Source organism: Nanorana parkeri, unplaced genomic scaffold (genome assembly GCF_000935625.1).
Source record: "Nanorana parkeri isolate BGI_ZX_2015 unplaced genomic scaffold, ASM93562v1 scaffold1417, whole genome shotgun sequence".
Taxonomy (NCBI): domain Eukaryota; kingdom Metazoa; phylum Chordata; class Amphibia; order Anura; family Dicroglossidae; genus Nanorana; species Nanorana parkeri.
In genome coordinates this window covers 318676-333275 of record NW_017307685.1, presented here as the reverse complement: position 1 = coordinate 333275, position 14600 = coordinate 318676, and the positions used below count along the sequence as shown (strand labels likewise).

The following is a 14600-nucleotide window of genomic DNA, read 5'->3' as shown; positions in this document are numbered from 1 at the left end:
TATAGAACTGATATCGATCTGCTGCGCTGGTGCGGATTGATATCTGCTGCTCTGTGGAGGACAGTGCAGAACGGAACTTTAAGCTGTGGCCCCCGATATTACTTTTCGGGCCGAAAGTGGTGAAATAGTCCCCTCTCTCACAGGCCCTATCACTTCAGTAGGGATCCGGGGGAGAGAGGGGACTGTTTCATTATACATAGAAGTCTCCTGCACGCTGCCACAATGCATCCCCGCTCTGTCTCCCTGCTGAATGGGGCAGGAGAGCCTAAGGACGCAGCGAACCCCTGAAGGAGTTGCGACCCACTTTTGGGTCGCGACCCATTAGTTGAGAACCAGGGATCTAGGTGTATCATTTTGTATATTGTATACATTTTCTATATTTCAATTTGGGATCTATTTAATATATGATCCCATATATTAATACATGATTAATACAAGATCTTTCCATGAATCTTTTTATCATAGAATTCTTTAATATGATGTTACATTGTCTATATCCTTCACATAGATGTGATGTGTTCACTTATGCTTATATATTATTATTGAGGGAGACCGTGAGTATTTCTAGTTAGTATTTTCAGTATTTTTTTGCGAACTACTCATGTTTTCCTTTTAGAATTTATTATATTTACCATCCTGTTCCATCAATTTACATTGAATCTCATTTTGCCTTCAATGACATTCCTGCTGGGGAAGAATGTGATTTATAGTTTCCCAACAGTTCTTATCTATTTACTATTATTTTTCTGCCTCCAGTTTTGATCAAGAGAACTGTGGTCTGCTGATGGCTTGAGATCACTTGAATCACTATACCAATTACCGATCACTCTGAACAGGGAGGTATTTTACACACATATATTGTGCACATAGACAAAAAGAGCTTCACCTCTATAATTAAGCCCAGGTGATGAAACGCGTGACGGGCATCGGCACGTGCCAGCAGCATTCCTAAGGAGCCTGCTCCATGGGCAACGACTAGAGAAAACCTCAAAAGTTAGGCGCCAGCACTCATTGTTAGGGAGCATTGGCTACCTGATTCCTGGGATTTGTCCAGCCCTAAGAAGACTATAGAAAGCATTTACTGCTGGAGTGCCTTGAAGACCAAAACTGAACACCACTGTTTAATGCCAACCAACTTAGCAGAAGGTAGAATAGAAAGTCTCCAAACTCTGACCAATTTAGGGCAGCTGTTCTCAAGCAGGACACCTCCTGGCATTGTCAGGGAAGCCTTCAAATTTTTGCAAGAGAGGGGCTTATAATGTTGTTTGGCTGGAGTTCAGCCATAAACAATAAATGAAGGAAGGTTATTTAAAAAAAAAAATGACATATAATAGACGGATTATAGAGAAGTTGTACAGTACGTGTCATTACCTTGTCATTTGTCCAGGATCCAGTATATGTAACACCATTAGGAGTCTTATTTACACCCCTTCCATTTCTCTCAAGTACTCCTGCTGCTGATCGTGTACATTCACCATCTGCAGTAAAATAAATATATATCATCACCTCCTTTGATTCAGGAACTACTCTGGGTCTCATTTGAATACTTGAGGAAAAAAAAAGAACTGGACTTGTTATGAGATGTTAAAGATGCTTCCAAATTACAAATGGCATAGCACTATGGCAATTGGATTAAATTAAAACTCCAGAATTCACAAATATATTTAATTATATGTATATATACAGTGTGTATGTATACATACAAACTCCTAGAATCTGATTATCTATTAATGACTGACTAGCTAGCATATGCAACACAAACATTTCCTTTCATCAATATGACTGTAAAGGTTTTCATGGTATAGCTAATAGCAATTTGTCACATTCAACTGGTCTTGTTTGGTTGTGTTGAAGAGCGTTCAACATTTATCAAAGTGTTGGGAACATACCCCATCATTTCTCACATTTACCCACATGGGCAACTGAGTGGCCTTAAAGAACTCCAGCTTTTTGTACTTGCGGGGTCTTTAAATTGATAAAACACATGCATGTATTTTATGCATGACACATGCATGCATTTCAGGGATGTACTGCATATGGTTTTTTTTAATTTTACCCTGACATACGCTTTCACTCGCTTTCTTCCTTTTTTCCCCAGTATTTTCTAAATAGACCTTTAGTCAAAGACCTTACAAGCAGCTTCAGTGGCGCCCAATATGTGGCCCACCAATGTTGTGTGTGGTCCCCTGTGCTCCACAACTCCAGTTGAGGTCCAGCACTGGAATTTTCAGTGATAGCTGCAATTTAGCTCGAAGAAGTTATCAACTCGTGTGCTTACAATGTGCTCAGTATGAACACTCCTTAGCAATGTGGTGCAACGTAATGTCATTGTGTAGGGTTTGGTAGTGGCCACTATGTGCAGTAGCAGAGTGCCCGAGAGTAAGACAGTGGGTAGTATTTGCAATCTATATTTGTACATGAAAAAGGCTTAAAAGAGCGCAATGGGGTTACCTTTTTATCCCATAGTTCTCTTTAGGGTCACAGGAAGACATATACTAACGTCCTCCTATGACCCAGAGCTCAGTATATATAGTGGGCTATAGTTTGCAATATACGGAGAGCGCCGAACCCGGGACGGATCCCGACAATACTGTCGCGATCCACCCAGCTGGCTGATTGACAGCTGGCTCTGCCTATCTAGAGGCAGAGCCAGCTGTGCCCTTCCCATCCCCTGTCCGTTCCTCCACTTAGCGCTGGAGGATCAGAGAGTGGGGGGAGGGGGGAATCCCTGCAGGGAGCTGTGACTGACAGCCACCACTCTCTTCAGGGAGATGATTGGGAAGTAAGCGAGCGACGGTATGTGTTCGCTCACTTCCCGATCAATAGAGCCGACGTGTGACAGTTTCAATGTCACACGTCGTCTCTAACTATGAGGATGAGTGGAAATCACTCACCTCATAGTTCTCTTTACTTACTCCTTCAGATTTAACTTAATCAGTTACAGTCCATAACACAGAAAAGACTTGCTGATCCCATACCTTCTATTGCCTTTTTGACGGTATTATTTAAACAAACTTGCTCAAATAAATGCAGATAGAAAGAAAAGCCCGATACCAAAGACTGATTTCTGTGTTTGAGTGCATCCTCAAGGTAGCCTGTATAGATGTGATTAACTATTGCCGATGTCAGAATATTCTTTTATCTACATTTTATAGAATAAGCTTTAATAAAGGAAAATGTTACTTTTGCTGAAAAATTATTATAACGTTAGCAGAAGTGTGCCAGAGTGTATTAGAGCAGGCAGTATGTGCAGAAGAGGAGTGTGAAGGGTATGAGACTGGACAGTATAACCAGGAGAGGAGTGCTGGAAGGTATGATAGCAGGCAGTATGGGAAGAAGCGGAGTGTGGAGGGTATGAGATCAGACAGTATGAGCAGGAGAGGAGTGCTGGAAGGTATGATAGCAGGCAGTATGGGAAGAAGCGGAGTGTGGAGGGTATGAGATCAGACAGTATGAGCAGGAGAGGAGTGCTGGAAGGTATGATAGCAGGCAGTATGGGAAGAAGCGGAGTGTGGAGGGTATGAGATCAGACAGTATGAGCAGGAGAGGAGTGCTGGAAGGTATGATAGCAGGCAGTACGTGCAGGAGATGTAACTGAAGGGTTATATCCATGTATGTGCAAGAGATTATTGCTGAAAGCTATGAAATTGGCTATTATGTGCAGAATGGAAATAAGGATAGCATATAAAGGAGCCAGAATTTGTAGGATAAAAGTATTAAAGGGTATGACAGTGGGCAGTATGTGCAGCATAGGAGTGCCAGAAAGTATGAGCATGGACCTATTTGCAGGAGAGAAATGCAGAGGATATGACAGCAGCCAGTATGTGTGCAAGAGGATCGCATAGGCTATGACAGAGGTCAGAATGTTCAGGAGAAGGTATGAAAGTGGGCAGTATGTGCAGAAGAGAATAATGGAGGGTATGAAACAGCCATTGTATGCAGGAGTGGATTGTGTAAGATATGACAGAGAGCAGTACATACTAGAGAGGAGTAGGACGCGTATTATAGGAGCTAGTATTGGCAGGAGAGAATTAGAAGGTATGACAGTGGCCATTAAGTGCAGGAGAGGATTGTCTTGGGTAAGACAGTGGGCAATATACAGGTGAAACTCGAATAATTAGAATATCGTGCAAAGTTCATTTATTTCACTAATGCAACTTAAAAGGTGAAACTAATATACGAGATAGACTCATTACATGCAAAGCAAGATAGTTCAAGCCGTGATTTGTCATAATTGTGATGATTATGGCTTACAGCTCATGAAAACCCCAAGAACCCCAAATCCACAACCTCAAAAAAGTAGATTATTACATGCAATCAATAAAACAAGGATTGTACATAGAACAATATCGGACCTCTGAAAAGTACAAGCATGCATATGTACTCAGTACTTGGTTTGGGCCCCTTTTGCAGCACCTACTGCAATTACTTTTGCACGATATTCTAATTATTCGAGTTTCACCTGTATGTAGAAGTGGACTGTGGAGGGTATGACAGTAGCAAGCATATGAGGATTCTAAAGGTTATGATAGCAGGTGAAATGTTTAGCAGAGGTGGTGGGAAGAGAATGCTGAGTGTACACAATAAGCTGACATGGTGTGTAATACATATCAGGGAAAGGAGTGTTGGAAGATAGGATATATTTTTTACATTTATTTATTAAATTGCATTTTTTCAGTATAGTGACATGTTCTCCTTATACGGTCAATCGGGGTTTTATTATTACCCTTTGTACATCTACAGTCTCTGTGTCCATCATATACAGATCGGGGGGAAAAAAGCAAACGACATAAAACTGTGTTAGTTAAAAATTACCCTATTTCTATTTAATTAAAGCTAGAAAAAAAAAAAAAAAAAGTTTCAAAATCTGCTACCAAATGAAGTCCCATCTGTGTCGAAGAAAATGGATGTACAATATGCTATGGAAGACAATAAGAGATAAAAATATGATCCTAATAAATATATTTACAAGCTTTTGTGACCCCTCTGGATATGTCTGGGCCTTGTTATGCTGGAACACAAAAGCACATGAGGCCCCTATATTTACAGGCTTGGTCACCGCTGTCCTATATAAGCTTCTGTGGACTTGTAAAGCTTTACTAAGACTTTGTGGGTAAGACTTCAGGGGTATGGTTTTATCCAAAGAACTATTTGAGTTATTCTTTGCCACTTTATATAATTGATGATACTACTTTATGTTCAGGCTGCTAAGTGACCAGACAACTGTCATTTATTGTTAATATTAAGCACTTGGATTTTTGTCTTGACCTTAGGAGTGCTCTATTCTGGGTAAGCACAGTCCACTACACTTCTGAAAGTCGGCCTCTCTGTTCATGTATACAGTAGCAGGTAAAAATGAACACCACAATGAATTTCTTACCATAAGTGTCTCCATTTGGGAATACAAATGAAATGCGACAGACTTCTGGAGCTATTTATAAATAGAAAATCCAGTGTAAATAATGAGGACTAAATAGAACACAGATCATTTCTTTTGTAGTAACATTTTAGGGTTGAATTCGTTTTTATTAGTTTTCCAACAGTTTTCAAATGGTCCAAACCAGTACTCAAACATTGTAATACATGACATCGTAAGATATGGGGTCAAGAGTATAACATTGTTGGGTCGGCATTGGCAACCTAAGGCCAGTGTGCATATTGGCTTTTATCAGCTTACATATCCCAAAATGATAAGGCACAGACATGTAGTAACATTTTAGACAACACGTCAGCAAAGTATTCAAAAGTAACTGTTGCTAACAGCATCTTTCTCTCCCGTAGGTCTGTTTGCTGTTTACATTGAAAGAAGGACTCTAGTAATTAAAAAAAAACTTACTCTTGCAGTGGGGTTACCCCCACACTGCAAGGGTTAAGTGATATTTTTGTCTAGGGGGCCCAAATAAAGCAGATATACTCACCTGATTCTCCTTTTGTGGCAGTCGGCACTCACCTCTCTCTCCCCTTCAGCTCTGGCTGTGGAATGTCCTCTACGTCTTCACATCTAGAGCAAGTGAATAAACCTGCATTAGACGTGATGAGGTCAGCGGTCCTTGGACCACCGGAGCCAAGGGGACAGGAGGCTGCGGGGACTAGTTAAGCAGCCTAGCAGGTTCAGGGGAGTATATTTGCTCTTTTTCAGTCCCCTAGACAAAGCGAGCACTTAACCCTTGCAGTGCAGGTGCAGGGTAAGTTTTTTTTTTAATTCCCAGAGATTTTCTTTTCCATTTCTAACATGCAAATTAAAAGGCATATTCTTTTAAAGCCCACTGAATCCACGTACATTTGCTGGTCTTCTATTGGTGACCTTTGCCACATTTACAGTACACACATTTAACAGAGCTGGCTCATAATCTGCATTCCAATTCATCTAAGATCTTCATTTTGGTGTAAATCAGGACTCCGTGAAGGCCTCTTGAGTTCCTCCACACTGAACTCATCAAATCTTGTTTATACAGATCTGGCTTTGCGTACTGTGGCACAGTTATGCTGGAACAGAAAAGTGCCCTACTCAAATTGTTGCCACAAAGCGCACAATTGTCTAAAATGTCTTGGTATGCTATAGGATTACCAGTACTCTTCACTGGAACCAAAGGCCCCAGCTCAAAACCTGAAAAGTAGCCCATTATCCTTACTCTACCAAACTTTATAGTAGGCACTATGCTGACCAGAGGGTTGCGCTCTTCTAGATTTGGCCAACCCCAGGTTGTTTATCAGACTCCTGGATAGAAAAGAAGGATTCATGACTCCAGAGAACACACTGGTTGCTGTCAAGTCCAATGGTGGGTACTTTATACCATTCTAGCTGACACCTGCTTTTACGCATAGTGACCTTAGGTTTCTGTGCAGCTAATCAGCCATTTATTGGTGAGAGAAGGGGTGGGGCGTGCAAGCACTGTGGCTGTGCCCATGGTGGGATCATGTGGATGGTATCCATCCGTGATCCAGCTAGCCAGACTATGACAGTTGCAAAGGCTGGTCCAGTGCAAGTGCTTTCTTTTACTCATTGCAAAAGTTAGGGATGGAAACTTCTGGGGTAGCAGCTTCCTACGAATGTCATTTAATACTGCATTATGGTCACTGGATATAGAAAATACTTATTTTCTATGCTTCGTAGTGCCATTTAGTGGCTATAATTTAGTATTACTTGAAAAAAGACATTCGGAAATACAATGCCTTGTAAAAAATGAAAGAACATTTGCTTTGATAAATATCCACACAGATCGAATGTTCACAGATATTCACAGGGAGGATTATTCCTCATTTCAGGATACTGGGTGGAATCATGCTAATCTTTGCTTTTCACCCATTCGGCAAGATGCACAATTAGAACCACTGATGTATAGTGCATAATATAGCCAAATATTATAAAGCCATTTATGCCAAACTGCATACAGCTGTTTCAGGCTATTTGGCCAACATTATATAAAATATACAGCATTGCCTGCCAAACACAACTCTAGAGGCAGCATTGCCTCCTGAACACAGGGCAGCAGAAAAAAGTTAAAAGCCAAAAAGGCCTTGTTTAGATGGATAGCGGCCTTTAGTGCCCCTCTGAAAGGTGATCTGCAGTGGATCGCTTTTCAGAGGGTGGCTGAGAAGTGGCTGCCAAGCGTTCAGGAGGCGATGCTACTGCCGCAGTGTACACATACATGATGGGAACGACACGCAAGTGTATCTCTGTGGGGTACTGTAAGAAGAAGGAGACACTTAAAAAACAGAGCTGCTAGCAGAGTGATCAACCTGAATTGGGTGGAAAAAAGAAGATACATCAGGAGGCATCACATAAGGCAATGCTTTATACCTGCATTAGAAGAAGAAAAAAAAAAGTAGGGTTTAATATCACTTAAGCCATAATTTTGGTTTGTCATCAGAACAGGCATAGAGGAGTAATCTACAGGGCCGGATTTACCATTAGGCAGAGTAGGCAAATACCTACAGGCGCCCTCCATAGAGGGGCACCGTGCAGGTACTTACTCTGCCTAATTCCCAGTGTTGTGCCAAGATACCATTTCTGCACAAAAAGCACCCTCCTGCTCCACGACCCCGTGCGGCATAAGGCTGCCCTGTAAAACACCTGTCTGATGCAGACATGTGTTTAGGGCAGCCTTACACAATGCCAGGGTCCTTCTATGCATATGTGAAAGCCGGCGGGTCTCGACTCGTGCCCCAATCCTGACTGCCAATCTCAGAAATATCTGAGAGGCTCTTTTTATTGGGACATGGAGGTATGCGTCCTTTAAATCCAGGGTAACCAGATAAGAACCCTCCTGAAGAATAGTTCTGATGGAAAAAATGGGGTCCATCCTGAACCTTTTGTAGCGAACTGCCTGGTTCAGGGGCCTGAGATTGAGAATCAACTGAAATTGCCCAGACGGTTTCTGGACAACGAATATGTGCAAGTAAAATCCCTTTCCCTGTTCCACTTCTGGGACAGGAGAGATAATGTTCTGATCTACCAAATCTCCCAAGAGGCTGCAGAGGGCTGAAGCCTTGATTGGATGCCTCGGGAGTTTGGTGACCAGAAACCTTTGGGGGGGGCTGTAAGTAATTTCCCTCCATTGTGAGAGGAACTCCCCCAATCTTCCTCCCACTGGAGGAAGGAAGTCACTGCTGTTTGGGGTTCTGAGAAGTTGGGTTAAACAGATTCCAACTCTTCCCTCTCCCTTTGTGGCCTGTCCAATGTTTCTTTGGCTGGCCTTCATCTTTATTATTCTGTGGGTGGAATCTTGGGCCTCAAAACAATTTCCTATTGAAGGGCCTTTTGTTTTTCATAGGAAAGCTTTCTTTCAGTCAGCAGACCGTTCTAAGGTGGTCTCCAGATCCAGACCAAAAAGTTGGTCTCCAAAAAAAAAGCAAATTGCACAGACGCAATTTAGAGGCCGCATCCCCATCCCAAGTCTTAAGCCATAATGACCATCTGGAAGAATTGATAAGGGCAGCCGAGCAAGCTGACAGTCTTACTGACTCTGCAGAAGCATCAGCCATGTAGCTTACTGCTTTAAAAATTACTGGAATAGACTCTAGCAATTGATCCCAGCAATTGATACCAGCCACAAGATGAGCCTTCATTTGGGACAGCCAAAACTCCAGATTTCTAGCCACACATGTGGTAGCCAAAGCAGGCTTGAGATTACACATAGTAGGATCCCGGGCTCTTTTGAGTTTGAATTCGAACTCAATAAAAGTCTATGGGGGTAGAACCTTGAAAATTAAATGTCCCCATTTTGAAGGCTTATATGCAAGTTATTGGCCATAAAAATGGTATGTGGATCCGGGTACTGCCCTGGGGGACAGAAATCAATGAAAAAAACACTTTTAAAAAATACCGTTTTTAAAGGAGCAGTGATTTTAACATCACTTAGAGGGTAAAAATGAAAAATTCCTTTAAATATCGTACCTGCCTGTAAAGTGGCGGATCTGTACGATGTATAGAACCTGCTGCAGCAAAACTGACATTTGTTTTTTAGAGGACAAAAAAAAAAAAGAGGAAAAAAACTTAAAAAAATAAATACATTCATTTATTTGTCCTTTTTAAAAAAAAATGTTTACACTTCTTTTTTTTCTTTACACTTTTCACTATTTTAATTTTTTTTACACTTTTCCCTATTTTTTTAAAACTTTTAAAATTTTTATTTTATTTATTTAATTATATCAAGCAGTCATTGTGAATTAATCTCACTATTACTGCTTGATAAATTAATACATTTTTGGTTATTATTAGGCTGTTTCAAACTTCAGAACAGCCAATAATAAGTTAGTGACACTGATCCTGCAGCAGTTCAGGATTCAGCTGTCACTAAAGGTTTTCTGAACGTTCCAACAACGATTAGAAAACGGAAACATTCTTCTTTCAGGAATAGATGCATTATGTATCTATTCCTGAAAGTGAAAGAAAAAAAAAAGCCAGTATACGATCCGAGAGAGATATCTAGATCTATACGAGCTGTCAGAATGCCGGCTTTTGCCTGCATTTTTGCCCGCTCTGCTTTGACTCTCAGACACCCGATATTAAGGTATCAGGTGTCTGAAAAAGGTTAACCCTTTCATTCATGAATGCCTCTATACTGAGGCATCCATTAAAGGAGAACTATGAGACGAGTGATTTCCACTCACCTCATAGTTCTAGCCGACCTGTGACAATGAGACTGTCACAGGTCGGCAGAGTAGATCGGGAGGTGAGCGAACACATACCGGGTTACCTCCCGTTACCCTAAGGAGAACTATGGGGAAAAACGCTGACCCCATAGTTCTCCTTTTAACCACTTGCCGTCCGCACGTTGTAAAAAAACGGACGGACGGCACTGCAGCATTGGTGGGTTGCCATCTCCAGACGGCATTTATTTTCTGCTCGCGTGCGCCCCCTAGCGGGTGCGCACGGGCACAAAAGACCCGACCAATGCAAACACCGTTACCGGGTGTTTCACATATAGACGATCGGTGGCTCCATAGCTCTATATGTGCTCGTTCTCAGCCAGATGACTAAAAAAAAGTAAATGCCCCCAAAATGTTTAACTCCCCCACCCCCACGTTTACGCAGATATAAACGTAAATACGCGTCCGGTGCACCAGCGCGCAAAAACGACAATTGCGCTACACACGTACGTACAGTGTACGTGACGAGTCATTTGGTCCCTTTGTGGCGGGACGTACAGTGTACGTCTCCCGTCACGAAGGGGTTAAAGTTATACCATGCCCCATGGCATTTTGACAGATGCTGCCAACTTATAAAGAAATGGGCGGAGCTAGCAGTGACAGCTAGCTCTGCCCAACTGTTTAAAGTTGTAACAGGTGAGCCATGATTGGGCAGAGTCATCATGACGTTGACCAATCATGGCTCTCACAGTTCTCTGTGCCCTGATTGGGCAAAGTCTTGCACCTGACCTGTGGTCAGGTGCAAGGCTTTAGCCAATCAGGGCTTCAGAAGACGCATTGCCTTATGGGGCGCTCGGCAGGCGAACAGCCTGCCGAACGCCCTGATAGTTCGTGTGTTCGTGTGTCAGTGGTGTCACTGCTGTTCCTCCTTCTGCGTCACCAGTGTTCCCATTTTTTTTTTATGTATTTATTTTTTCAGCAGCTTTTGCTTCCTCATTGTTGTTCCCCAAGCAGTTGTTTACAAGATTAAGGAAAAACCAATTACCGGCAATTTAAATGTCATTTTGTTCTTTATAAATGTCACTTTTTGCTGCAGCAGGTTCTATACATCGTACAGATCCGCCACTTCACAGGCAGTTTAAGGGGACCCCTCAAGCACGATATTTAAAGGAATTTGTCCTTTTTATTGTTTCACTTTAAGCAATGTTAAAATCACTGCTCCTTTAAAAACTGTATTTTTTAAAAGTGTTTTTTTTCATTGATCCATGTCCCCCCAGGGCAGTACCCAAATCCCCATACCCTTTTTATGGCCAATAAATTGCATATAAGGCTTCAAAAAGGGGACATTTGATTTTCTGAGTTCTGGTCCCATAGACTTGCATTGAGTTCTAAGTTTGAGTTAGAACTTTTTCCATATTCTAAAGTTTGAGTTAGAACCGAACTCAGGTGTGTTCAGCCCATTACTACTGAGGAGGGGATCCCGGGGACACAATAATCTGGCAATTCAGATAATACATAGTAGAGGAGCACTCTTTGAGGTGACATGCCTCCTCCAGCCGGAGGAAACAAAAAACTGAAGAGGATTAGAGGAGGCGGTCCTTTAATTTATTTTTTTGTGATGTGTTTCCTGTCCGGTGGGAGGAGCATCTCAAGGACTGTCCTGGAAGACGTCTGGGGAAAATTGGGTAATAAATGTTTCATAACAAAAGATAGCGAAAACAGTTTTTGTTTTAAACTTTTCAGTACTTTTTTTGTTACATAGTAATTAAAATAAAAACCCCAGTGGTGATTAAATAACACTAAAAGAAAGCTCAATCTGTCCCACCAAAAAATGGTATAAAATTAATTTCAGTATAGCATTTCATGACTGAATACTAAAAAATGGCCTGCACAGGAAGGGGGTTTAACACCCTGGTCTTCAAGTGGTTAATATTACTCTAGTGATGTACCGAAGCACCAACAAGGATTAAGCAAAACCACATAACACCAACAGTGTCCGAGCAATGAAAAATATACATGCATTGCAGAACACAACTCAGCTACATAGCAATATGTGACCAATACTGCGGACTCTTACCGGAGTCCATGCCGGGGAGAACACCGGCTGCCTCCATTCTCCGGTGATCGAGCGGCTAGCAGACACGCATACTTCGTTCCCATAGAAACAGAGGTAACACAAGGGAAGGACTTATGATTGACCAATAGAAATCCGGCAGGGTGGCTCTAAAGCTTATTCCGTGTTCAGTCACGTGATCAGACAGGAAGTAGTCGCGTGGTGGAGGGAAGGCAGTGAGTAGCGTTATGTTGTATCATTGTGCTCGGTGCTGAATAGTCCCTCCAATGCTGCCCAGTGTACTGCACAGATAGGGCTTTGGAAGAAAGAAAGAACTGATTACATAAAGGCGATGCGTCTTTTGGGTTGATATGGAAACGTTCGGTATTATTTGTGACTGTAGGTTCATTTGCTGACAGCTGATGTTGTAGTCCACATGCACGTTGCTTTGAGTTTATACGTGTGACAGTACTGCTGATATTTTGTGACAAGGTCATGTAACAATATAATATAAACAATGATTTTGCGGCGCTAAACCCCCCTAATGTGCTTTAATCTAGATATTCAAACAAATATGTTAAATTACTCTTAATGTGCCATAAACCTTGTATTTATGAATAAAGATGTCTCTTGAACTGGATACAAATTATATCAAGAAATACAGTAAATTAAATATACTCCAATTACTGGGAATTATTACTGTGAAAAATGATCTCAGTGAAACAACAATATGTGGATAAATCACAGTGGATATCACAATAATCAAATAATGACAGTGAAAATTCATAAATGAACCATAATGAGAAAAGTGTCATACACTCAACAAATGATAAAATAATGGTGATGCGATCCCTATCTGGATAGGTAAACTTCCAGATATAACAAATGTGAAATGTTTGTGACCCTTATAGTCAAACAGTAATTCATATGGTGAAAGTGCAATAAATTATCATTCAAAAAAAGTCCTCCAAATCGTTAAGTAAAGTGCTGGTGATTATAATTGCAACAAATCGCACCAAACAAATCACCGCAAACAAATCTTAGTTACACTTTGTGGGCAACCTGAGGCAGATATTGGGACAAATCCTCCTTAATATTTCCTCCGGATGTTTTCAGAATGTTGTAAGTATGTGCATGTCACACCTGATCTGCTGCTGGGTGTCCAGTATTGCACTATAGTAGCTGTAGCTACTAGTGTTGGCAGGGATCTTACAGTTCCTGTATGGTGCCGTGCTGAGCGACTTCCCCTCTGAAAACGGGGGAAGTCCCTCAGCACGGCACCATACAGCTGATTGCTTGCCATAGACAACTGCCCCAGATTCAGTCTGCTCCAGTTTTCCCCCCAGGCAGTCGTTTGCTCAGCACTATGGCCTTTCAGAGAATGGCTAGTCTTTTTATCAATAAATACAAGTTGTTCTCTGATTGGACAAAGGGAGGCGAGGAATGCGTGAAATGTAGGGATGCACCGATACCGGTATTTTTTTCCGGTACTCGCCAATACCGGAAGTCCCATTAAAGCAGCCAGGCGGCGTGTAATGACTCGCCACCCGGCCTCATCTGGAGTATGCGGTCCAGTTTTGCTCACCTATCCATAGAATGGATGTGCTGGAACTAGAGAGAGAGTCCAGAGAAGGGCGACAAAACAAGTTAAGGGGCTGGAGGACCAAAGCTATGGGACATGGTTGCTAAATTTAAACTTGTTGACTTTAGAAGTGACGTGATTAAGAGGGGACATGATTTTGATGTACAAAATGTTTAGTGGTGTTGGCAACATCAGCAATAAACATTTTACAGTAAACTCCATAACAAAGACTAGAGGCCACCACCTAAAATTGGTGGAAAAAAGATTTAACCACAAAGGGCGTAGGGGATTCTTTTCAGTCAGAGCAGTTAATTTTTTAAACTTGTCGCCACAAACAGTGGTATCTGCAGAGAGTATTGAATCATTCAAAAAGCATTTAGATACCTTCCTCAGAGACCATAACATACAGGGGTACAGGTACTCTTAAAAACCTAGGACCACACAGGGACTCATACACACACACACACACACACATGCACAATCACACACAGACACACAAAGGTTGAACTCGATGGACCTGTGTCTTTATTCAACCTCAAATACTATGTAACTGTGTACATCGCCTTATTCACCATCCCCTTGGCAAAACAAGCAATTAACCCTTGCAGTGCAAAGGGGATCCACTGCAAGAGTGAAGTTTTTTTTTTTGTGTGTGTTTTCTCAGGCGTTCACCCATAATTAATTTTGTGACTCTTGAATATAATTGGCCACTCCATTGATGACTTGGGTGTGTCATATTAAAGGGGGTTTGTGAGTTTTGTATTTTTTGTATTGTAATTACTTTAATTCACCTTGGGAGATCTGTTTTCACTTTGGCTTTTGACTTTAAAAAGTGTATTTCTGTTTTTCCCCCCCCCCCCCCCCCCCCCCCCC

The 14600-nt window shown here is 41.7% G+C and overlaps 2 protein-coding genes across 2 annotated transcripts in view; one reads left to right on the top strand and one right to left on the bottom strand.

Moving 5' to 3' along the window:
- MORN2 (MORN repeat containing 2) overlaps window positions 1-12206 on the bottom strand; it is a 28796-nt gene extending 16590 nt beyond the window's left edge. Inside the window, exons 1-3 of the mRNA XM_018569885.1 lie at window positions 12170-12206; window positions 5381-5431; window positions 1372-1478 (exon numbers count right to left, since the gene is read on the bottom strand). Of these exons, the coding sequence (XP_018425387.1) occupies window positions 1372-1478; window positions 5381-5431; window positions 12170-12206 (195 nt within the window). The remainder of the gene's footprint in view (window positions 1-1371; window positions 1479-5380; window positions 5432-12169) is intronic.
- Window positions 12207-12352: 146 nt separating this feature from the next.
- The window catches only part of DHX57 (DExH-box helicase 57), a 66240-nt gene continuing 63992 nt past the window's right edge, over window positions 12353-14600 (top strand). The window contains exon 1 of the mRNA XM_018569891.1: window positions 12353-12381. The gene's annotated coding sequence lies outside the window, so the exon portion shown is untranslated. The remainder of the gene's footprint in view (window positions 12382-14600) is intronic.